Source organism: Microcaecilia unicolor, chromosome 3, assembly GCF_901765095.1.
Source record: "Microcaecilia unicolor chromosome 3, aMicUni1.1, whole genome shotgun sequence".
In the NCBI taxonomy this organism is placed as follows: Eukaryota; Metazoa; Chordata; class Amphibia; order Gymnophiona; family Siphonopidae; genus Microcaecilia; species Microcaecilia unicolor.
The window spans coordinates 148511998-148538017 of record NC_044033.1 but is presented as its reverse complement, the minus strand read 5'-3'; the positions used below and the strand labels follow the sequence as shown (position 1 = coordinate 148538017).

The 26020-nt window shown below is 44.6% G+C and overlaps 1 protein-coding gene across 1 annotated transcript in view; it reads left to right on the top strand.

Annotated features, from left to right (window-relative positions):
• CNST (consortin, connexin sorting protein) overlaps nucleotides 1–26020 on the top strand; it is a 194398-nt gene that overhangs the window by 34903 nt on the left and 133475 nt on the right. Inside the window, exon 3 of the mRNA XM_030196456.1 lies at nucleotides 4226–4422. Within this exon, the coding sequence (XP_030052316.1) occupies nucleotides 4226–4422 (197 nt within the window). The remainder of the gene's footprint in view (nucleotides 1–4225; nucleotides 4423–26020) is intronic.

The following is a 26020-nucleotide window of genomic DNA, read 5'->3' as shown; positions in this document are numbered from 1 at the left end:
GTACTGGTTGTAAGCAAAGCAAAGCCCATCATTTTAAAGGTAAGCTCAATTTTTTTTCTTTTATTAAACACACTGGATTTTGAATAGGAATATATATACCTTTTTTGTAATAGCTACAGTTCAAACTTGGTAGCTAGTTTAAATTTTATATTCACTATTGACAGCTTGACTTTTGTCTCGCTGCTAATGATCCTTGTGCTTTCAAAAAAATCCAAATTGTCAATTTATTTAGGAGGTAGAGAGTTAGTAGTCTTCCTGCTGTCTTACATCCTGGTTGTAGAGCTCATGAGTGAACAACTTTTGATGGGAATTTAAAGATTAGGGAAAGGGAAAGGGTACTTATTTGTACCTGGGGCAATAGAGGGTTAGGTGATTAGCCCAGAGTCATGAGGAGCATCAGTGGGAATCAAACCCAGTTCCCCAGGATCAAAGTCCACTGCACTAACCACTAGACTACTCCTCCACTAGCAACATTCCATGTAGAAGCCTGCCCTTGCAGATCAGCAGGCTTCTGTACGTGCAGGACGTCACTCACAGAAACAGAAGCATGCGCGGCCGCATTGCTGATCTGCAAGGGCAGGCTTCTACATGGAATGTTGCTAGTGGAATAGCAACATTCCATGTAGAATCTCAAATAATAGCAACAGAATCTCAATAGTAGCAACATTCCAGAATCTCAAATAGTAGCAACAGCAACATTCCATGTAGAATCTTAAATAGGGAAAGGGAAATGGGACTTGATATACTGCCTTTCTGAGGTTTTTGCAACTACATTCAAAGCGGTTTACATATTTTCAGGTATTTATTTTGTACCAGGGGCAATGGAGGGTTAAGTGACTTGACCAGAGTCACAAGGGCAATGGAGGGTTAAGTGACTTGCCCAAAGTCACAAGGAGCTGCAGTGGGAATCAAACCCAGTTCCCCAGGATCAAAGTCCACTACACTAACCACTAGGCTACTCCTCCACTAGCAACATTCTATGTAGAAGCCTGCCCTTGCAGATCAGCAATGCGGTCGTGCAGGCTTCTGTACGTGCAGGATGTCAGACTCACAGAAACAGAAGCCTGCGCAGCCGCATTGCTGATCTGCAAGGGCAGGCTTCTACATGGAATGTTGCTAGTGGAATAGCAACATTCCATGTAGAATCTCAAATAGTAGCAACAGAATCTCAATAGTAGCAACAGCAACATTCCATGTAGAATCTCAAATAGGGAAAGGGAAATGGGACTTGATATACCACCTTTCTGAGTTTTTTGCAACTACATTCAAAGCGGTTTACATATATTCAGGTACTTATTTTTGTACCAGGGGCAACGGAGGGTTAAGTGACTTGCCCAGGGTCACATGGAGCTGCAGTGGGAATCAAACTCAGTTCCCCAGGATCAAAGTCCACTGCACTAACCACTAGGATACTCCTCCACTAGCGGAAACAGGAAATGCATCAGAAGAGGACAGAACCATGCGAGGGAAGGCTGGAGCCGTCTGCTGTTTCAATGCTGGCGCCACGACTCGAGGAAAAATACAATATTTAAAGGCAGGGTTGCGGCAGGAAGGAAACGAGGGCTATCGGGAAGCTGAGGGCAGACAGGAGATAATGGACGACCTGGGGAGCGGGATCTGGAATCGGGGGAGGGGGGCTGGAAGAAGGCAGGAAATGTCTGGCGTTGAGTAGGGGAGGGGCTAGAAGGGAGATGATTGACATGGGCTGCTGGGGGGGGGAGGCTGGAAGGAGATAGTTAACGGTTGGATGGAGGGGAGGGCAGGGGGGAGAAGAGGGTTGCTGGACATGGGTGGATGGAGGGGATGGCAGGGGGGAGAGGAGGGTTGCTGGACATGGGTGGATGGAGGGGAGGGCAGGAGAGAGGAGAGTTGATGGACATGGGTGGATGGAAGGGAGGGCGGGGGGAGAGGAGGGTTGCTGGACATAGGTGGATGGAGGGGAGGGCGGGGGGAGAGGAGGGTTGCTGGACATGGGTGGATGGAAGGGAGGGCGGGGGAGAGGAGAGTTGCTGGACATGGGTGGATGGAAGGGAGGGCGGGGGGAGAGGAGGGTTGCTGGACATGGGTGGATGTAGGGGAGGGGAGAGGAGGGTTGCTGGACATGGGTGGATGGAGGGGAGGGTAGGGAAGAGGAGGGTTGCTGGAAATGGGTGGATGTAGGGGAGGGCAGGGGAGGGGAGAGGAGGGTTGCTGGACATGGGTGGATGGAGGGGAGGGCAGGGGGGAGAAGAGGGTTGCTGGACATGGGTGGGTGGATGGAGGGGAGGGCAGGGGGGAGAGGAGGGTTGCTGGACATGGGTGGATGGAGAGGAGGGTTGCTGGACATGGATGGAGGAGAGGGAAGGGAGAGAGAGAAGAAATGCTGGACATGGATGGAGGGGCAGGAAGAGTGATAAAGGAGATGAGGGAAAAGGAAGAGAGGAGAAAAACTGCATATGGGTGAAGAAAATAGGCAGAAGTTGGATCCACTGGACAATCAAGTCTGCGGAGGACTCAGCTCTTACTTATGGATGTAGGGCAAGAAATGAAGAAGAAAGGCGAAAAGTAAAGAAATAAATGGAAAGGAAGCCCTGGAAACGGAGTTAAGAGGACAGATAGCAGCAGAAATGGATACTGGGCCAGCATGATCAGAAAAACAAAGTCACCAGACAACAAAGGTAGAAAAAAATCATTTTATTTTTATTATAGTGCAATATAGTCTGACATGGCCTGGGTCTCATGTACAGAACGCATGTAAACCCTTCCCCGGGGCGGCATCTTTCCCGGCAGGTGGTCAGTGGGACAATCATACTCCCGGTGAGGGAAGTAAAATACGCCAGCATAGGCCACATAGGCCCAAAGCAAGCCATCCAGAAGGTTGTTGTTCCTGGGCTTGTTCTTGGAACTGAATATCCACCCGGCTACAAAGGCAGATGAGGTCATCCAAAGTAACAGGGAGATCCCGTCCTGCCAGCAAGTCTTTAATTTGGGGTGGCAAACCTTGCCAGAAGACCACCAGAAGACTCTCGTTGTTCCAATTTAACTCCAAGGACAAAGTGCGGGGTCAAGGCCAGGGGATAAACAGAACATGAAGACCTGGAGAGAAGGGACAACAGAAGACACAAACTGACACAGGCTGCGACAAGACAGTAGACACAGACTGGGTCAGGGCTGGAACAAGACAGAACGTGCAAACTGGAACGGACTGAGAGAAGCCTGGAGACAGACTGGAACAAGGCTGCAACTGACAGCAGATGAACGCTGGAAAACCTGTGTTGCAAAGGCACTGGAGAGAGCCATGGAATTTCTTTAAATACCCCTAGACAGGAAGTGGGGACTGCCGCAGGCATCCTGGAACTCTCCGCTACTGCCCCTTTAAAAGCAACTCTTCAGCGCGTTCACGAGTGCCTAAGGAAGTTGGCATAGGCTGACTTTGAGAAGGCAGCATAGAAGCAGGCCACCCGCCCAGAGGAGTATCATGGGGCACCAGGGATAACTGTGCAGGCGGCCCACCCCGAGGGAAAGACTGCTGAAGACCTCGAAAGCGCTACAGGGCCTGACCTCCAAGGGCAGGAGGTAAGTCGGAGTGTGGGGCAGGGCCGCCGTGGCCATGACACAACCTTACTTCCACTGCCAAAAATTTTGATGTTTAGGGAAAGATGACTTTGTGCCATCTTTTGGCATGACCATGTACTTTCCAAACTTGTTATAGCCTACGTCTGAGGCATCTGTTTCCAGGAATATATTTTAAAGTTCTAGCATCTGCTTGTAAGCAAGTTCTATACCATTGTTTGTGTTGCATAATTTTACATAATTCAGATTTTTTTTCAGCACATTATTTTGACAATTTTGGTGTGTAATTCTCTGGGGGGGGGGGGGGGGGGGGTGTTAAATGTCTTACACAAATATGTCTAATTCTTTATGCCAGAACAGTTTAATATAGATGTTAGCCAGTAAAGTTTTAAAAAAAGTATAGTATTAATAGGAGAATTACTCATTAACATGATATTTGTCATACGAGGGTAATAAAGCTGAGCTGGAGCTTTGAATTGGCTTATAATCCTTCATACAGCAGGTTCTCCACATATTACAGGTCAGTTTTAAATATGTTTGGCAGCTGACTGGAAGGGTTTTGGCTGTAGTTTCAATGTAGGGAGCATGTTTTTAGGGTGATGTTTTGTTTTAAACTCAGTTCTGACTTTAGATTCAGATTGTATACTGATCTAAATTATGTCTTTGTTTAAAGGAGTTACTTCAACAGGCACTACAGTGTTCACCCAAGAAAGCATGTCTGCAGACCCCATGCAAGAGGAAAATGCTTGTGAGGCAAACCTAGACTCTCAGCCAAGGGATCAGAAGAAGCATTTGCAATCTTTGCTCTCCCTCATTGGAGAAGAAATTGAGAAGGCAGACGCAAGGATACTACCCCATTGCCTTCATCAGGTAGATTAAATCTTATTTTTAATGGTGTGTGTGGTGTACTGTGGGAACTGTTCTACCTTTAATGTCATTCCTGTGCTTCCAGGTTGCTAACAGTAAAATTACTGATAATTTTCAGTTAGCCAAGGTTTAAAACAATATGTATATTCAGCACTGTTACACAGCTAGATGGCAGCATTGAATATTTGTATAAGGCAGTCACGTCCAGCGACTTTACTTATAAGTGGCAAGTCTATAAATGGGCTCCTTCTTTAAGGCACCCTGATACAGAGCTGTAAGCACCTATTCTATAACGGCATTTAGGAGCCAGAATGCCATTATAGAATAGTCAATCTTTTATACCCAAGTCCAAGTATTTCTGAATAATATTTTTACATAGATTTCAAAGGGATTTGAGTAATGGATCTGTCAGATAACCATGAGGCATATTTTCAAAGCACTTAGCCTTCCAAAGTTCCATAGGTTTCTATGGAACTTTGGAAGGCTAAGTGCTTTGAAAATATGCCTGCATGTCACCACCATTCAGGCTATATATATGAGTCAGGCATTTTTTTTCTTATGGTGGGCATGTATTCCTCATTGACCCATACTTTTTAATATTTACACTTTCACCCATCATTTTAAATCTTAAATGTTCTATCTTGTAAAAAATACACTTAGCTTATGTGAATCTTCTGTTCTTTTTTTCTTTTTCTTTTTTGTTTATCTCTTATATAAATTAAATTCGGAGACGTTCATTAATCTGACAGATCTATTACTCAAATCCCTTTGAAATCTATGTAAAAATATTGTTCAGAAATACTTGGAATTGGGTATAAAAAATTGACTATGAAGAACCCCCTCCATTAAATATAATATTGATACTAGCGGAATGGGGAGTGACTTCATTCTGTCTGTCTCTCTCACACGCTCAGCCACTTTCTCTTTATTAGGAAATGTGGAAGACATGCAAACTGTTTATCGAGAGCAGGACACCAGAGCTCATATCCCCCTTCTGGGAAGGGGGAAATACAAACCATTATTTCAAAACCAAAAACCATACCTAAACCACCTCGCAATCCTTCCCATGACACTCACTTGACTGTCAGCAGTCTATCTGGATATTTAAGGGGGATAGTTAGAAATCTCACCCATTTCTATTCTTCTATCACCTTCTCTCACTACTCCAACCAGAGTTACACCTAATCACACTGACCACCCTTCAACATCTTCAGTCCTTCTGTGACTGTTCTCTTGTGCTTGACTGCTTAAATATTAAATGCTTTACTTTTTGTCTATTTAGATTGTAAGCTCTTTGAGCAGGGACTGTCTTTCTTCTGTGTTTGTACAGCGCTGCGTACACTTTGTAGCGCTCTAGAAATGTTAAATAGTAGTAGTAGTACTGGGATTAGTGGATGATTATAGAATAGTAGCATAATCTGGTATTAGTGTGCCTCACATTTAGGCGTGTGCAGTTACACCAACCAAAGACCTGGTGTAACTGCAAACAGCTAAATGCAGTAAAGGCATGCGTAACTTACAGTATTCTGTAAGTTATGCGTGTATCTTGGAGCCCCGCCCATGTCCCACCCATGCTCTGCCATGTGTTTACCCCCTAGCACATGTGCATTATAACACTCCACGCCTCATAGAATAGTGCTAGTTTGCATAAATGCCAATTTTCCCTACACTTACACACCTGGTTATAGAATTTCCCTTATCATGGCAATATTCAGCTTCTATCCACATACCTAAGCAGATCAATTTAGGATCGCTGTTTACCAGGCCTGTATTTCATTAGATGACTTTAGGTTGATATTTCAAGTGTTGGTTGTGTCACGCTTGGATGACTGTAACACTTTGAGAGGCATAATCGAACGGGGTGCCCAAGTTTTCCTGGGGCCGTCCTCACAGGACGACTCTGTGAAGAGGTGGGGAAACCTGTATTATTGAAATAAGATGGGCGTCCATCTTTCGTTTTGATAATACGGTCGGGGATGCCGAAATCTCAACATTTAGGTCGACCTTAGAGATGGTCGTCCTTAGGTCGTCCTTAGAGATGGTAATCCTCGGTTTTCGCTGATAATGGAAACTAAGGACGCCCATCTCAGAAACGACCAAATCCAAGCCCTTTGGTCGTGGGAGGAGCCAGCATTCATAGTGCACTGGTCCCCCTCACATGCCAGGACACCAACTGGGCATCCTAGGGGGCACTGCAGTGGACTTCAGAAATTGCTCCCTGGTGCATAGCTCCCTTACCTTGTGTTTTGAGCCCCCCAAAAAACCACTCCCCACAACTGTACACCACTACCATAGCCCTAAGGGGTGAAGGGGGGCACCTACATGTGGGTACAGTGGGTTTCTGGTGGGTTTTGAAGGGCTCACATTTACCACCACAAGTGTAACGGGTAGGGGGGATGCGCCTGGGTCCACCTGCCTGAAGTGCATTGCAGTACCCATTAAAACTGCTCCAGGGACCTGCATACTGCTGTCATGGAACTGGGTATGACATTTGAGGCTGGCAAAAAAAATAGTTTAAGTTTTTTTTTTTAGGGTGGGAGGGGGTTGGTGACCACTGGGGGAGTAAGGGGAGGTCATCTGGTCAGTTTGGGCACCTTTTTGAGGCTTGGCAGTAAGAAAAAATGGACCAAGCAAAGTCGGCCAAATGCTCGTCAGGGACGCCCTTCTTTTTTCCATTATTGGCCGAGGACGCCCATCTCTTAAGCATGCCCCAGTCCCGCCTTCGCTACGCTGCCGACACGCCCCCATGAACTTTGGTCGTCCCCGCGATGGAAAGCAGTTGAGGATTTGTGTCGGAAGATGGGCGCCCTTCTCTTTTGAAAATAAGCCTGTTTATATTTAGGACTACCACACAATTCATTAAAAGCTTTGTAGTTGGTTCAGAAGACAATAGTATGTGTGTTGATGAGTGCTTTGTCCGTATCACCCCTTGTTTGATGGATGTGCGCTGACTTCTTGACCTGTGGAGGTTTAAGTTTAAAGTTTGTGCTTTGATTCACATGGCACCACAGGGTATTAATACTGTCTTAAAAATCTACAAGTAATATTACTCCACTTTTAAAGATTTTATATTTCTTCGTCTTTAAGTCACGTAAAAACCCACCGGACAAATGCACAGGAGAGCAAACAAAACTCTACGGTGAACACAGCTATTTCTTTTCAGGCCTATCAGGTGTCTGTCTACCAAAGCTTGCGTTAACTGGCATGTTTATAAGAGGGCTGAAAGCTTGAGGAGCTAAAAAAAACTTTCATAGGAGATGTCAGTTCACTTCTAATTTGTAAAGTGAGCATGTAAACACACATCAGATTTACGTCTTCCCCACAGTGTACCATTTGCATAGAATTCCCCTCCTGTGCGGAATTCTGCTTTAGGAAAAACAGGTCTGCTGGGCAAGAAGAAGGTAGCTGCCCCATATGGAGAAAAGGCTGCAGTTGTGAATGCCAACTAGCCTGTGCCCAAGATCAAGAGGCCAAAGCTGTTTGGACTGTTTGCATAGCCCAGGGTAAAAGCTGCAGCCCTGAGTGCAAGATCAGATGAGCCTGAATTAAAAGCTGTGTTGCCTGGGGAGAAATGGCTGCAGCTAGGAGCCAGTTTACATGAGCCCAGGGTGGAGGATGCTGCGGGCATGATCACTGGCATACAGAGTTTAAAACAAAGAAGCGGCAGCCCTACAGGCCCAGCGACAAATGGCTGCAGCCTTTTTCGGATTTTATCTATTGAGGGTAGAACAGATATTTGTTCTTTATTGCAGAAACTTGGTGGAGATAGAAGGCATACAGGGACAGTCTTAAAGATCGGAATATGTATTCTTTGGAATAAAGGCAAGAGAGGTGAGATATGATAGAGACATTTGGACACCAAATGCCCACCTTGTTCCTTTCGTGTGCATGAGGCCATGAAGATCCTTATTTCGGCACAGTGGGTTACGCCGGACAGTGGGCTTAAGGTTGCTTAGAGCTATGTCGCGTCTTTACGCGCTACCTGCTCCTGACTTAGACTTGCTGAAGGTCCCTACAGTGGATTCCTTAATCACAGCGGACACTAAGAAAACCACTCTCCTTGTGGAGGGGGGCACGTCGCTCAAGGACCCTCAGGATCATAAGTTAGAGACTTGCTTGAAGCTGCCCTTTGAAGTAGTGGCCCTTTCCATGCAGGCCTCAGATTGTGGCTCCTATGCAGCGCAGGCATGCTTATCGTAGATACAGATGGCCTCCTGTCCGGAAGATCTCGTGGCTGTTTTGCCGGCCTTGCAGTCTGGTTTAGCCTTCTTTGCGGATCTTCTTTATGATCTTTTGAGGGCTTCGGCAAAGGAGGTTTCCCTAGCGGTCACTGTGCGTCGCTGGCTGTGGTTGCGGCATTGGGCTGCAGACGTGGCCTCTAAGTCATGTTTAGCAAGTCTTCCTTTTAGGGGAAAGCTTTTGTTTGGGACAGACTTAGAACAGATTGTGAAGGACCTCGGTGACTCTAAGGGCCAGCGTCTCCCGGAGGACAGGTCCAAGTTTGTACGACTGGTGGGACCTAGAACTAAGTTTAGGGATATACCGCGTTACCGTCCAGGTCGTGGGGCCTCTTTTCAGAGAGCAAGGTCTTCTCAGAGGCCTCAGCCCTTTCGAGGTGACAGGCAGGCCTTCCTTTCCAGTAACAGAAACCAGCCCACAGCCAGGTCCCTATCCAGCCGGTTATTGGGGGCAAACTGTCCCTATTCCTGGTGGAGTGGACCAGGGTAACATCCAACGAATGGGCCTTGGAGGTTATCAGAGACAGCTACAAGTTAGAATTGGCTTGTCCGATAGTAGACTCTTTTCTGGAATCTCCTTGCAAATGTCCCACCAAGGTGCGGGCTGTTCGACACACCCTCCTCAACTTACAATGGCTGGGTGCTGTCCAGCCTGTACCCCCAGCAGAAAGAGGGTGTGGTTGATACTCCATTTATTTTGTAGTGCCAAAAAAGGGCGGTTCTTGGCGACCCGTCTTAGATCTCAAGTGCATCAAAAGGTCCTTACGTATTTGGCTTTTCTGCATGGAAACCCTCCAATCGGTGATCGCAGCGGCATAGCCAGGGGAGCTTTTGACCTCTCTCGATCTCAGAGGCCTATTTACACATTCCAATCTGGCCTCCCCGCAGGCGCTTTCTTCGCTTTGCAGTGATCGGTCGTCATTTTCAATTCAAAGTGATGCCCTTCGGCCTACCCACAGCGCCTCTGACCTTATCCAAGGTCCTGGTAGTAGTGGCGGCCTATCTCAGGAAGGAAGGGATTCAGGTCCATCCCTATCTAGACGACTGGCTTGTATGGGCGTCTTCTTTCGAGGAGAGTTGGCAGGCAACCGACAAAGTGGTTGGGTTGCTTTAGTCGCTTGGTTGGGTGATCAACTTCCCGAAGTGCAGCCTGACACCTTCCCAAACGCTGGAAAACTTGGGGGTGTGCTTCGATACCTGAACAGGGATAATTTCTCTTCCTTCAGCTCGAGCACTGCGGTTACAGGCTCAGTTACGAGCGCTGTTTCAAACTCCGAACCCGCAGGCTTGGGACTATGTACAAGGTCTAGGTTCCATGGCCTCCACCTTGGACGTGGTAAAGTGGGCCAGAGCTCACATGCGCCCCCTCCAATGGCACCTTCTGAGCCGTAGGTCTCCGCTCTCGGAGGATTACGAGGTTCGGGTGCCATGTTTGGCCCGTCTTCACACAATCATGCACTGGTTGTTCATTCAAAAGAATCTGGTGTTGGGCATTCCTTTGGCAACCCCGGACTGCAAGATAGTGACCATGGATGTATCACTGTCTGGCTGGGGGGCTCATTGCCTGCAACAGATGGCCCAGGCCGTTTGGACTTCAACAGAGGCGTCATGGTTCATCAACCGCTTGGAGTTATGGGCGATTTGTCTGGCCCTTCAGGAGTCTCTGTCTCTTCTCCATGGTTGCCCAGTTCGAGTTCTTTTGGACAATGTGACAGCCGTCACCTACGTAAACCATCAGGGGGGCACCAGGAGTGCACCCCTAGTGTGCGAGGTGGCTCTGATCTGCTGTTGGGCAGAGACTCATCTCTTGTTCTTGACAGTGGCTCATATAGCGGGGTCACAGGCAGTAAGAAGGGTCATATGGCGTCCAAGGATATCATAGCCCATTGGTTGCAGGAGGCCTTCTCTTCGGCATATGTGGCATTGGGCAAGTAAGCCCCTTTACAAAAATCAAGTTCGTGCTCATTCTACGTGAGCTCAAGCTTCCTCCTATGCAGAGTCCCATTTGGTTTCTCTGGAAGATATCTGTAGGACAGCTACATGGGCTTCGGTCCATACATTCACTCGTCATTATTGGGTGGATGTGGCAGCTCGTCAAGATGCGGTGTTTGGCTCGTCGGTGATTTCTGCCGGGTTGGGGGTGTCCCGCCCTACTTGAGGACTGCTTGGGTACATCCCACAAGTCTCTGGATTGATCTGTGGGATGCCATGGAAGGAAAAATTAATTCTTACCTGATAATTTTCTTTCCATTAGTCCCAACAAATCAATTCAGAGGCCCCCCTGGGTTTACTGTCTGCGGTTTTGTTGCGGTTGGTTAGGGTTTTTTTTCGGGTTCCGTTGTTCTGAATGTTCCTTCATTTGATTAAAAAAAAATAATAATAAATAAATATAGAAGTGGTGGAAGTTTGTTGGGCAATTGGTCTGACAATTTCAGGAGAGTTTTCTATTGTTTCCATTCCACTGCTTTGGTATCGTTCATACTGAGGTTCAGTTGGTTGCACAAGTCCACATATAGCAAACCTTGGAGGTTCTCTCTATCTCCACCTGCTGGTAGAGGGACACAACCCACAAGTCCATGGATTGATCTGTTGGGACTAATGGAAAGAAAATGATCAGGTAAGAATTAATTTTTCCTTGTCTTTCTGTATGGCCTATTGGTGATATTCTCCTGGGGTTTGGGGTTTCCCCTGCTCTGTGATGGGATGTGCACCCCGTCACATGTTCTTGAAATGCCTCTCTGTCTATTTTCTTTTTTTTTCTCTCTTTCATAGTGTTTCCCCACTTCAGTCCTCAGCTACTCTTATTCCTTAATAGGTCTGGTTTTCAAGATAGCTAAATTGTGCAGGTGAGTTTGGATCTTTGATCAAATATACATAAAAACACTTTATGAAGATTCATATATGGATATCCTGAAAACTAGATCTGTTTGGGTTAGTAGGTTTGTAAGTCACAAGGTGATGCTGGTGTACTAAAATATGACAAATTCAGTCATCTATTTCTGTACTTGAGAATGGAGAGTAAGTTGAATAGAAGATATGTATTCAGTCTCGTTCTCTTTGTGATGGAGTATAATTTTAGATTGACAGATCCCACAGCCTAACTGAAAGCTCTCCAGCGATGTGAAAGATTTGTAGAAGGCTGTTGCAGAAAAAGATCACCAGTCATTTTTTGCACCTGGTATATCAACACTTATGGCCTAATTCAAGGCTTTTTCTCCTGTTCTATCTGTTTGGGAAGATCTTCTTATTTAGGTCTCTAACCCCCTTGGCCTTCTCTCCTTCTCCAATAGACCGAAGTCACAAGTTTAAGCTTCCAATAAGTTGCATTGTGCAGATTAAAAAACATCAACATACGACATTAACTAAGCTAAAATTATTTACTAAACTTTGAATTCCTTTAAAATGGTTAATTATCTTAGTTTTACCAATCATTTTATAAGTTCCTAATGGCCTGACAATTATTTCTCAGTGAGTATGTATTTCTTGCATGCCAGAATTAGGTGTTGTCCACAAAGAGGAACTAGGCAGGTCATATTTATTACACATAAATTTACTTCATTACATGAATTGACATCACTTGAGTATTGTACTTCCTGTTTCAAACACTGTATCAAATTTATAGTTCATATTGAAAGCATTATGGTCTTCATATATCAAATATTTATACCAATGTAAATATCTCACAACTCTAAATGACTGTTTTTCAGCAAAAGACGATGAAGTGTATTTGCTTCTGAAAAAGCTGTGATGTCAGATCACAGGTGAATATATGCATAGTTTTCATGGCAAGATTCAGTTGAAGAGGCTGAAAGAGAGAGCACGTGACTCTTGTTCAATGCAAAGTTATTTGAGAGTAGCTATTAAATATCATTAGTTCAGAAGCTGAGTCACTACATTACCCAGTAGAGTAGTTGGCAACTTAATATAAGTGTAAAATAGCTGGGTTGAAAATCAGGCTAATTATGTGATTTTTTTTTTTTCTTTTATTAACATTTTTGTGGTTTTTACTTAGTACAAAAGACATTTTACACACAGTGCTGAAATGGTATAGCAAAAATGGTGAGAAGATTTTGAACATTCTGCTACTAGCAAGAAAGTAAGCATTATAGTTTGTTAGTAGGAACACAGAAAAACTACTTCTGTAGAAGCAAAACTTAGAGTGTGCTGATGAAGCACAGAATAGTGTGGTAGCAGTGCAAACAGAGTGAGATAAAAGAGGCCAATAAAGCCAAAAGGCAGTGGCGTAGCAAGGGGGGGGTAGGAGGGGCGGTCCGTCCCGGGTGTCAGCTCGGGGGGGGGGGGGGGGTGTGCTCCCTGCCAGCTCCCCCCCCTCGGCGCATCAACACCCCCCCCCAACCAGTGCCTACCCTCCTCAGCTCCCTCCGGCTCCAACCAGCTCCCGCACCCTACCTTTACAGAAATTTCGGAAGCCATGGAGAGGCGAGGCGCAGCGCCTCGCGCCTGCATGTAAAAGAAGCGTGGATCATCATCGGGCCTTCCCTCACGCTGTCTGTCCCGCCCTCCGCTGACGCAACTTCCTATTTCCGCAAGGGCGGGACAGACAGCGAGAGGGAAGGCCCGATGACGATCCACGTTTTTTTTACATGCAGGCGCGAGACGCTGCGCCTCGCCTCTCCACGGCTTCCGAAATTTCTTTAAAGGTAGGGTGCGGGAGCTGGTGGAGGGAGCTGAGGAGGGTAGGCACTGAGTCTGGGGGGGTGTTGATGCGCCGAGGGGGGGTGTCATCGTGCTGCACCCGGGGGGGGGGGAGTGCAACGGCGAACCGCCCCGGGTGGCAGCCTTCCTTGCTACACCACTGCCAAAAGGACACCCTTTAAATAATGGAAAAGGGATCCACATGGAAAGAGTATAAACCTGCAAGGTTAGAAGTTAAGCTCTAGTAAGGCAAGCCAAAAGAAAGTTTGAAAATAAGCTCATAGAACTAATAATAACTTTTTCAAGTACATTCAAATCAAAGTCAGACAAAGGATAGGAAACAGAGAGTGGGGTTAAATGGGCAGTATTCACAATGGAGAAGGGTAGTTAGTGGGGAGTAACTAGCGAGGTAATTAAATTTGCTGATGACACAAAGTTATTCAAAGTCGTTAACTCGCGACAGGATTGTGAAAAATTACAAGAGGACCTTACGAGACTGGGAGACTGGGCGGCTAAATGGCAGATGACGTTTAATGTGAGCAAGTGCAAGGTGATGCATGTGGGAAAAAAGAACCCGAATTATAGCTACGTCATGCAAGGTTCCACGTTAGGAGTTACGGACCAAGAAAGGGATCTGGGTGTCGTCGTCGATAACACACTGAAACCTTCTGCTCAGTGTGGTGCTGCGGCTAGGAAAGCGAATAGAATGTTGGGTATTATTAGGAAGGGTATGGAAAACAGGTGTGAGGATGTTATAATGCCGTTGTATCGCTCCATGGTGCGACCGCACCTTGAGTATTGTGTTCAATTCTGGTCGCCGCATCTCAAGAAAGATATAGTAGAATTGGAAAAGGTGCAGCGAAGGGCGACTAAAATGATAGCGGGGATGGGACGACTTCCCTATGAAGAAAGACTAAGGAGGCTAGGGCTATTCAGCTTGGAGAAGAGACGGCCAAGGGGAGACATGATAGAGGTAAATAAAATAATGAGTGGAGTGGAACAGGTGGATGTGAAGCGTCTGTTCACGCTTTCCAAAAATACTAGGACTAGGGGGCATGCAATTAAACTACAGTGTAGTAAATTTAAAACAAATCGGAGAAAATGTTTCTTCACCCAACGTGTAATTAAACTCTGGAATTCATTGCCGGAAAATGTGGTGAAGGCGGTTAGCTTAGCAGAGTTTAAAAAGGGGTTGGACGGTTTCCTAAAGGACAAGTCCATAAACCGCTACTAAACGGACTTGGAAAAATCCAAAATCCCAGGAATAACATGTATAGAATGTTTGTACGTTTGGGAAGCTTGCCAGGTGCCCTTGGCCTGGATTGGCCGCTGTCGTGGACAAGATGCTGGGCTCGATGGACCCATGGTCTTTTCCCAGTATGGCATTACTTATGTACTTATTAGATGACTGAGGGGTAAAAGGGGCACTCAGGGAGGATAAGGACATAGCAGAAAAACAATGGGGCCCTTTTAATAAGCTACATTAGGCCCTAATGTGCACCTAATTAAACTAAAAATTGAGTACTGCAGAATGCGCTCAGATGTCCTGCAGTAACTCTGAAATGTGCCTGCGCTAGCCACTAAATTTTTTTTTTTGAGGGGGTGTGTCATGGGAGGAGAACGAGTGTTCATGTGCTAACCACTACCACGCGCTAACTGGTTAGCGTAGGGATACCATGTGAGCCCTTCCTTTCTATAAAATGGGTGGTGGTAAGTGCTCATGCAGTAATTTTTAAACATGGCCATGTGCTAATGGCAACACTTTTTGATATGATAATTCCATGGAATTGAAGCACATCATGGTGAACCTGGAAATGTAATGAAATAAACTGACCAACAAAAGAGTAGCAAATCACCAGAATTCTAGAGGAACTTGTAACTACAGATCTATTACTAGTAATATAGAAATATAGAAACATGAGGGCAGAGCCCATCCAGTCTGCCAATCCTTAGAAACCACTGTCTCCCTCTTTCCCTAAGAGATCCCACGTTCCTGTCCCCAGTGCAATATTTCTAGCAAAAAAGGTGCCGGTACTCAAATGCCAGGCCACCCTTCAGGGTTCCAGGTGTGATCTGAGAAACTACAGACTGGTGAGTTTGATATCTATGCTGGATCATTTGGTTGATGCTATTCTGAATAATAAAATTATTGGCAATATGGATAGTTCAAGCTTTAAAGGTTCAGAACCAACATGGATTTTGCAAAGAGAAGTCTTACCAACCAATTTGTTACTTGACGTCATCCCCCTTGCAACAGACGCTGACTTGGTATGCTGTCTGGACCCCATCCATTATTGCTGTAGGATTTCTTGTGACAGCTTTTAGCAAAGGAGTGCTTAAGCCTTGGGACTCGATGTCACCTTATCTCCTCCAGTCATCAACCCGCCACCATGCCCTTCAACCCTGATTGCTACAGAGGTGCAACCTGAGCCGGAAGCAGTGGCTCAGAGTGCCTCAGTCGGAGGCATTGACACTGGTAGAGTTGTTGGCGATATTAACAGCTTTGGAGCCTGTTGTGAGCCTTTGGCTGAGGTTAAAGCACCTGTGGCAGTTTCACTGGAGAGTATATGGCTAGCTCTCCAGAAGATGGACTCTACAGTCAGCAAGTCAGCTCAAGAACTCTTGATTCTCTTGAGTAAGTTTGACATGGTATCCCAGAGTTTGGACATTGTTAAAAAGGATTTTTCTGTTCAAAGGAAATTCAGAAATATGTTATATCTCTTCAAGACCTTACTTCCTCTATAGTTAAGGATAAGATGGTACTGCATAATAAACTAGAGCAAATTGCAAACAGGAGGCTCAATCTTAGGATTTTAAATTTTCCAAGATCCCCAGGAATCCCCTCTCTGGATATTTTCAAGAGATATTTGGTGCAAATACTTAAGTATTCCCCGGATTGTATTCCTCCTTTGAATTATTATATTCCTACTTTGACTAAAGAGGGTGGTGATCAAATGGGGGTGAAGATTTTGGATGAAAATGTGGAAGATTGAAATGTTTCTGCAATTTTAGAGACATCACTGTCAGAGGAAGTCTGAAAGAGCTACACTGTTGGTATCATTTAATTTTGAACAACACTTGAATTCATTAATGAGACTTTACTTTAGGAACTTGAATTCTTTGTTTTATGGGAAAAAGATCTAAATATACCCTGATGTCACCGAGCAAACGCAAGATTGTAGAAGGGCTTTCCTGGCTTCGAGGCAGGAGAGCCATGCTTCAGGAGCCTCATTTTTCATAGTGTACCCCTGTAAATGTGTTAAATATCTGGGGACAACCCCCTCCCCCACAGTTCTAAAGCAGTCTCCTGGCCTTGGAGGCAGGCCTTTGTTACTAGAAGAGGTGTGGAGTGCACAGATGGAGCCTTGCCTTCCAAAATGTGCTTGGGGAATCAGGCCTGATACAGGACTTGTCTCAAGATAAGCAAATAACTGCATTATCTCATTTATCTGACTGAACCTTCTGGCTTTTTGTTCTGCTTCTGTATACTTTTTCTGTATACTCTTAAAAAAGAAAAAAATTTCAAACCTCTCTTTTACTGTATCTTATGTACAACTTCCTATCTTAAATTGTTAGTCCTGGTATTAGATTGTTTGTTTACCTGTGGCTTACCTTAAAACTGTTAATTGGGGAACGGGATTTCAAGATCGAAATGAGAGTGGGAGAATGGGAACGGATGTGTCATGAAGTGAAAAAAAAGCATCTGTGTGTGTATTAATAAAAGAGAATGCCTATAAAGTTTTTAGTAGGTGGTATTATACGCCGTACAGAGTGAAGTGTATGTACCTGACAGCATCTGACCGGTGCTGGAGATGCGAAGAAGAGACCGGCACTTTTCTGCACGTGTGATGGACCTGCTCTCTCATCCAGACTTTCTGGGCGGGGGTTGTTGCACAACTGACACGAACTTTGGACACACAGTTTCCGACAGAACCGAAGTGGTGCCTGCTGGGATGGGGAAATAAAAGAGGCCAGAAATGGCAGAGGCGGATTAAGAGATTATGTCTGGCAGCAGCTAAATTGGAAATTGCGGCCCATTGGAAGCAACGAGTAGGGCCCACTATCTTAGACTGGAAATTAAGACTCCGGGTCATAACGGATCTTGAGAAATTGACAGATCGAAGAGCTGGCAGATTCAGACATGATGCGCAAGAATGGACAAACTTAGAAAGAATATGGAACACTGCTAGTGGTACACCGGGGGGGGGGGGGGGGCGGCCATGAACGGGAGGATAGTGGGAGGAGGAGGGGTGGGAGGGGAGGTGGAAGGGTTGGGTAGGGGGAAAAATACAATGTTGATTATGTATTACAGATGAGTTTGAGGAATTTTGGAGAGTTGGTAGCCTTGTGCTGCAGTTAAGTGTATTGTATGATATTCTTTATTGAAATGTTGAATAAAAACAATCTTAAATTTAAAAAAAAACTGTTAATTGTCTGATATTGAAAGCGCTGGTTTGAAGAAATCAGAGAATAATTTCTGTCCCTTGCTATTGCAAAACTTGTCTCCTCTCCCACAATTCTTCTAAAGCAGTCACCTGGCGTTGAAGGCAGGCTTTTGTTACAAGCAGAGGTGTGATAATGTAGTTTAAATACAGCGTTGGAGATAGGTTTCACAGCTAACGCATTCTTCAGACTGTTGTTTTTTAGTCCAATGATTCCCAAACCTGGTCCTGGAGGCACCACAGCCAGTCAGATTTTCAGGATATCTACAGTGAATATTCATGAAAGAGATTTAATTTCATGTTGATTGAAGAAATATTTTCTCTGGTTTGTTTTAAATTTACTACTTAATAGCTTCATTGCGTGCCCCCTAGTCCTTGTATTTTTGGAAAGAGTAAACAAGCGATTCATGTCTACCCCCGTACCACTTCACTCACTATTTTATAGACGTCTATCATATCTTCTCTCAGCCGTCTCTTCTCCAAGCTGAAGAGCCCTAGCCTCTTTAGCCTTTCTTCATAGGGAAGTCGTCCGTTGGTGAGGCCCCACTAGGAATATTGTGTTCAGTTTTGGAGGCCGTATCTTGCTAAAGCTGTAAAAAGACTGGAAGCGGTGCAAAGAAAGGCTACAAAAATGGTATGGGATTTGAGTTGCAAACCGTATGAGGAGAGACTTGCCGACCTGAACGTGTATACCTTGGAGGAAAGGTGGAAAGGAGAAACAAGGGTGACATGATACAGATGTTCAGATATTTGAAAGGTATTAATCTGCAAACAAACCTTTTCCGGAGACGGGAAGGTGGTAGAACTAGAGGACATGAGGTTGAAGGGGGGCAGACTCAGGAGTAATGTCAGGAAGTATTGTTTCACAGAAAGGGTGGTAGATACATGGAAAGCCCTCCCGCTGAAGGTGGTGGAGATGAAAATGGTAATGGAATTCAAACATGCGTGGGATAAACACAAAGGAATCCTGTTTAGACGGAACGGATCTACGGAATCTTAGCGGAGATTAGGTGGTGATACCGGTATTTGGAGAGTAAAACCGGTGCAGGGAGGACTTCTATGACCTGTACCCTGACCGTGACTGAATAGAGAAGCGTGGGCTGGAGTGTAAATTTTAAGGGGCTTCGACGTTAACTTCAGAACTTTTAGTATAGAAACACTGCTGGGCAGACTTTTACGGTCTGTGCCCTGAGAAAGGCCGGGACAAATCAAACTCAGGTATACATATAAAGTATTACATACCATGTAAAATGAATTTATCTTGTTGGGCAGACTGGGTGGACCGTTCAGGTCTTTATCTGCTGTCATTTACTATGTTACTATGTCCCATCCCCTTTATCATTTTATCATGCTTCTCTGTTTCTTTTCTAATTCCGCTATATATATATTTTTAAGATGCAGTGACCAGAATTGCACACAGTATTCGAGATGCGGTTGCACCACGGAACAATACAAAGGCATGATAACATTCTCATTTTTGTTTTCCATTCCTTTCCTAATAATTCCTAACATTCTATTTGCTTTCTTAGCCACCGTTGCACACTGAGCAGAGGGTTTTAACGTATAACCTGGCATTGACTCCTAGTGTGGAACCTTGCATCATGTAACTATAGTTTGGGTTCCTCTTTCCTCTATGCATCACTTTGCACTTGCTTCCTAGTCTCATAAGGTCCTCTTGCAATTTTTCACAATCCTTTTGTGTTTTAACAACTTTGAATAACTTTGCGTCATCAGCAATTTAATTACCTCACTTGTTATTCCCATTTCTTGATCATTTATAAATATGTTGAAAAGCAGCAGTCCCAGCAAAGACCCATGGGGAACTTCACTATCTACCCTTCTCCATTGAGATTACTGACCATTTAACCCTACTGTCTGTTTTCTATCTTGTAACTAGTTCTTAATCTACAGTAGGACACTACCTCCTATCCCATTACTTTCTGATTTTCTCAGGAGTCATTCGTGAGATACTTTGTCTAATGCCTTTTGAAAATCCATGTATTCAATATTGACCTACTTACTTTTATCTGCATACTTATTCACCCCTCTAAAGAAATGAAATAGATTGATAGGCAAGATTTCCCTTGACTAAAACCAAGTTGCCTTTGTCTCATTAATCCATGCCTATGTATATGCTCAATAATTTTGTTCTTTATGATAGCCTCTACCATTTTGTCCGGCACTGACGTCGGTCCCACTGGTCATAGGCGGTCGGTGGCCCAACTGTTTGGGGAGGCTAAAGGGGGCGGGGTTAGGGGTGGGGCCAGGGGTGGAGCTTAAAAACATAATTGTCTGATCACAAACAGAAAAAAAAAAATAAATGTCACAATTAATACCTTTTATTAAATTTAGATATTAGCTATGTATCATATGTCAAAGAATAAAGTGGTTGCTCAAAGCATATACTAACCACAATCGCTCAACTGCAAAACACTATGCACAACTTTGTGCAAAAACACACTCTGAACCTTACTGTACCATAAATATTATACTGGGCAGAACCTAATACACCAATATACACCCATACGGAAAATGCAGACCGTCAACAATATTGAAACAAGGGATCATAATATCACAATTCTCATGTAGAGCCACAAAACATCCTAATTCATGTTTAATGTGGGATAAAATGTCATAAATAAGTAAATAAACTTTTAATGTTGAACACCTAATTCTCAAAGTGGGCATATTCCAAACACTATAATGAAAATAAAATGATCTTTTCTACCTTTGTTGTCTGGTGACTTTGTTTTTCTGATTGTGCTGGCCCAGTATCCGATTCTGCTGCTATCTGTCCTCTTAACTCCGTTTCCAGGGCTTCCTTTCCATTTATTTGTTTACTTTCCGCCTTTCTTCTTCATTTCTTGCCCTACATCCGTAAGTAAAAGCTGGGTCCTCCGCAAACTTGACTGTCCAGTGGATCCAGCTTTTGCCTATTTTCTTCATCCATGTGCAGTTTTTGTACTCTCTTCCTTTTCTGTTATCTCATCTCCTTCCTCACTCCTCCCTCCCCCTCCATGTCCAGCAACCCTCCTCTCCCCTTCCCTCCATCCAGCAACCCTCCTCTCCCCTTCTTCCACCATGTCCAGCAACCCTCCTCTCCCCTTTCCTCCATCCAGCAACCCTCCTCTCCCCTTCTTCCACCATGTCCAGCAACCCTCCTCTCCCCTTTCCTCCATCCAGCAACCCTCCTCTCCCCTTCTTCCACCATGTCCAGCAACCCTCCTCTCCCCTTCCCTCCATCCAGCAACCCTCCTCTCCCCTGCCCTCTCCTCTCCCCTTCTTCCACCATGTCCAGCAACCCTCCTCTCCCCTTCCCTCCATCCAGCAACCCTCCTCTTCCCTTCTTCCACCATGTCCAGCAACCCTCCTCTCCCCTTCCCTCCATCCAGCAACCCTCCTCTCCCCTTCTTCCACCATGTGCAGCAACCCTCCTCTCCTCTCCTCTCCCGTCTGCCCTGTTTCCTTCCTGCCCCCCCCCCCCGCCGTACCTTTAAATATTATAGTTTTGCTGGAGTTGCGGGCAGCCGGCATTGAAGACATCGGCAGGCTTACGCCGGTTCCAGCAGCCTTCCCTTCCCTCGTTACAAGTCGGATGATGGCTCCGCCCTCTTCTGACGTATTTCCTGTTTCTACGAGGGCGGAGCCATCATCCGACTTGCAACGAGGGAAGGGAAGGCTGCTGGAACCGGCGTAAGCCTGCCGATGTCTTCAATGCCGGCTGCCCGCGACTCCAGCAAAACTATAATATTTAAAGGTGCGGCGGTGGCGGTGGGGGGCGGGGCGGGGCAGGGCAGGGCAGTGGCGGGCTGGGGAGGCTTAGCCTCCCCAAGCCTCTTATACGGGGCGCCTATGCCACTGGTCTATAATTTCCTAGGTCACCTCTTCAACCTTGTTTAAAAATTGGTGTTATATTGGCCACCCACTAGTCTTCTGGTACCATGCTTTATTTTAAAGATAAATTACATATTACTAACAATAGCTCTGCAAGTTCATTTTTCAGTTCTTTCAGTACTCTGGGATGCATACCATCCAGTCCAGGCAATTTGCTACTCTTTAATTTATCAGATTGCCCCATTACATTGATACATATGTTGTGTACCTATACTACTTTCCAAAATAACCTGCATCAGAGTTCCTGCTTATGTTATAGAATTACCCCCTCCGATTCCTTTTTTGGTGGAAAGCGGAATATAAATGGGAAATTAAATGTTTCTCCTATCTAGGAGCCTAAGTGAATTGAATATTGTTTAACACCAAAACTGTTAAGGGATCAAGACAGTAAAAAATTGTCATTATTGTGGTTATGCCACACAATCAAGAAAAAGAATATTTCTGTGTTTAGAAGTGAGGTCTTAGATGTGAGATCTGAGTTTGTTTTGAGATATATTTTCAATCATAAGATTAAGGCCATTATTTTAGAAACATATCCACTTGTAGTGGTATTTACACATGTATATTGCATACATGTGTAAATATTGAGGGCAGAAAGGCACTGTTTACAGATGGAGATTCACATCACACAGAGATTTCAGCCAGTGTGGCTTTGGTGGGACTAAAATTGTATTTTACAAAAAGAATACACGTGTATGGGGATAAATTCCCACATTGGGTTTTACACTGGCTCAAAGGCATGCATTGGTTTTAATAAAATACCGGTACATTTTGGCTTGAGCTTTACATGATGGATTAAGGTAGTCCATTCTCCTTAATTCCATGTTTTATTTTCGCCTCCAAAATGAAGCCAGGTTAGACGTGCCTGAAGGTGCAATCTTTGTGGGAAGCTATATTGGATGTTGTTCTACAAATTACACAAGTGGCAAGTCCCAGAAGAGCAGATTATTGTTTATTGCACTTTAAGCCTACAGGCATAAACCAGAGGTTCACAAGTTAGTTAACATGCTTTTTTACAGCAAGCAAACTGGCTCTAGCAGCAGCCTGGAAGCAGATAATTAAACCTCCTATGAACAAAGTGCTACAAAAGATGGACTATGTTCACCAAATGACAAAATTCATATCTTCACTAATAGACTTATTACAGCAGTTGAACAAATATTCAAACCTTTATTAGAATTATGTCTATCTTCGCACTGAGTTGTCCTTCCCTAAATTTAGAGTGGCACTAAAAACTTATTTGTTTCAGCAAGCCTACAACAATTAGGGGAGAGTATCATTTGACCTTGAGCACTCAAATGTCTGCCTGTTAATACTTCTTGTCTATCATGTCTTCTATGACTCCTATTTGATTTGGAGTTCCTTTGTTATGTTTTATATTTGAATTGATTTTGTAAACCGCTTCGCTTTTCTTTCATGATTGGCGGTGTATTAAATTGAATAAACCTTAACCATTTAACCCCAAATTCTATAAATGGCACTTTAACTTAATTAAAATGAATAGAGGCCGTTAGTGCTGATAATTGGAATTTTAACAATTAATTATTGGTACTAATTTGCTTTAAATAAAATGTATACACCTAAATTTAGGTGAGGGATCTGCACATAAATTTTACATATGGGTCCAAAAGGGGGTGCAGCTGTGGCAGGGTCATGAGCGGACCAGGAATGTTCATTTAATTTGTGTGCATTGTTTTAGAATTTGGGGAATCCGCGCCTAATTTAGGCATAGGGGTTTACACCAGGGTTTTGTTGGTATAAATGGCCATACCTAAAAGTAGTTGCGGTTCCCATCACTAAACACTGTTCTTTATGTGGTGTCTAACTTTAAGCGTGTTTGTAGAATAGTACTTAGCACTTTTTTCAGTGCCAATTTTTTAGGCGCCATTTATAGAATTCAGTCCGTAAAGAGCAAAACCAAGAAGGGAAAGGCCATTAATGGTCCTATTGAGCGCTGATGGACATAAGACTCCTTGGGCCCTGCTTAGGGGCCCTTTTACTAAAAAGTTGCCACGTGGCAACCCGGAACTACTGACGGCCCAACACAGGTGCCTGCAGTAGTTCTGCCCCCAGCCTGCGCCATTTCCGGCATTAGAGGAAATATTGAAAAAAATTATTTCCGCAGGTGATTAGCGCGGGAGCCCTTACTGCTAGCTCAGTGGGTGGTGGTAATTATCCTCCCCTGAAATGGCGGCACAGCAAGTGCGAACTTACTGCAAAGCCATTTCATTTTTGGCTGTTTTCACCTGCTGCCGTAAAAGGGGCTCTGGCACGCAGTAAAAATGGCTGCAACCACTAGCGCAGGGCCCCTTTTACCTCAGCTAAGGGCCCCGTAGTTAGTTAAGTTTGAATATAGCCCACTGCATCCTTTTGGGGGAAGGGGTAAAATGGGAAGGTGTCAGTGGTTATTACAGAAGAGGTATGATGTAAGTTATTGTTTATGAAATGGGCTACAATTAAGCTGTTCTATTTTAGCTCAGGTTCCATTTTATGCAGTGAGACCTCGTTAAAAGTAAAATAGCACATCTTAATTGTAGCCCACGTTGATAATTCTCCCCTTCCCCTTAATTGGCCACACATATAGGTTTGTAAAATGGGCAACTACACATGCATGTGACAAAATTGCCCCATCCATATGTAAGTTTACAATACGTCCACATGGAAGCTACTGGGGCTATGTCATTAACCTTTTTTTTTTTTTGTATCTTGAATTTTATTGAAATTTTTAAAGTAGACAAACAATGCCCTCTCGAGGTCCCAATACCAAACCAAACCAAAAATATAAATGTAGAGAACCTAACCCCAAGAAGAAATTATAGACAAATAGAATAAATATAAGAATAAGTACCACCAAGCTGTATCTAGAAAACCCCACCCTAAACCCCCCCCCCCCCCCACCCAGTGGTGTGCTGGAGCAGGCTCTCACAGGCTCGCAAGAGCCGGTTAAGTTTTTAAGAATTTTGGGAGCCGGTTGTTAAAGTAGGGCCCTCCATGGCTACTTTAACAACTGGCTCCCAAAATGTGGGCTTGGGCCCCCTGCTGAATCCTGCTGAATTCTCTTTTACTTTGCTGGTGGGGATGCTGAGCCCTGCCAGCCAAGTAAATAGACTGCTGCTGTTCCCCGCTCCTTGTTTCCAGCTCTGAGCAGCATGCTGGGACTTCTCCAGCATGTGTGAGAAGTTTCAGCATACTGCTCAGTGCTCAGTCCATTTATTGGCTGCCAGCAAAAGTATGCCTAGTGTGCCCGCACAAAGGGAGGGAGGAGAGAGAGGCAAGTGTTGCTCCCCCTCTCCCCCCCCCCCCCCCCCCCCCGTCCAGCCTTGGCCCTTCCAACTGCAGAGCTGGCTACGTCCGGAGAAAAAGCCTGTTGTTAAAAATTTACCAGCACACCCCTGCCCCCACCCCAAAGATTTCACCAGATCTAGGTTTTGTTGTAACTCTGCCATTTACCTTTTCAACATGTATGTTTGTAAAATGGCTGCAGTGCAGGTGCTGGCAAATCTACATGAACTTCTGAAGGTATTTTAGAAAAGGCTCTGCATCAGCACATCCTTTTGCAAAATACCACTGGAATCGAGCATATCCCAACCTTGCTGTCCCAAGACCAGTCTCTATGGGCCCTGTTTACTAAGGCAAGTTAACATTTTTAACACACCTACACTAACTGTGTAAGTGCTTACAGGTATATTGTAGGTGCCTACACAGTTAACACGTGTTAAAAATGCTAATGCGCCTATAATGCAGCTTAGTAAACATGGCCCTATGTTCTATATAAAATGGGGTTCCACTTGTATTTTATGTTCTGGATCAAGTGGTAGGGGGTCCTTTTACTAAGGTGCACCGAAAAATGGTCTGCGCTGGTCCATTTTTCAGCACGACTGCAAAAAAAAAGGCCTTTTTTTGGCAGAAAATGGCCGTGCATCAAAATAAAAATTGGCACCCATTGAGCTAGCGGTAAAGTCTCATGCATTAACTGGGCGGTAATGGTGTACATGTGTACAATGCCGATTACTGCCTGGTTAGCACCACGTGCTGGAAAATTTCTGGTGCGCTTAGTGAACACGCGTAAAAAATGAAATTACCGCCCGGGCCATGCGGTAGCTGAAAATTGATGCACGTAGGACATGCGTACGCACCTATGCGGCTTAGTAAAAGGGCTCCAGAGTTCTTTAAGACAGAAATGTAAGCAAGGTACTACAAATTAATAATTGATGGTGTTTAATTCTGTGATGCCAGAAATTTGAAATGTTGCCACTGTTTAAATTTGTTTCAAGTAGTATAAATAATCCTGAACTCATTCATGATTGAGTTTTTTTAATTATTTTGTCTGTTAATTAGTTCATCTAATTTTAGGGCTCTGTATTTTGGTGA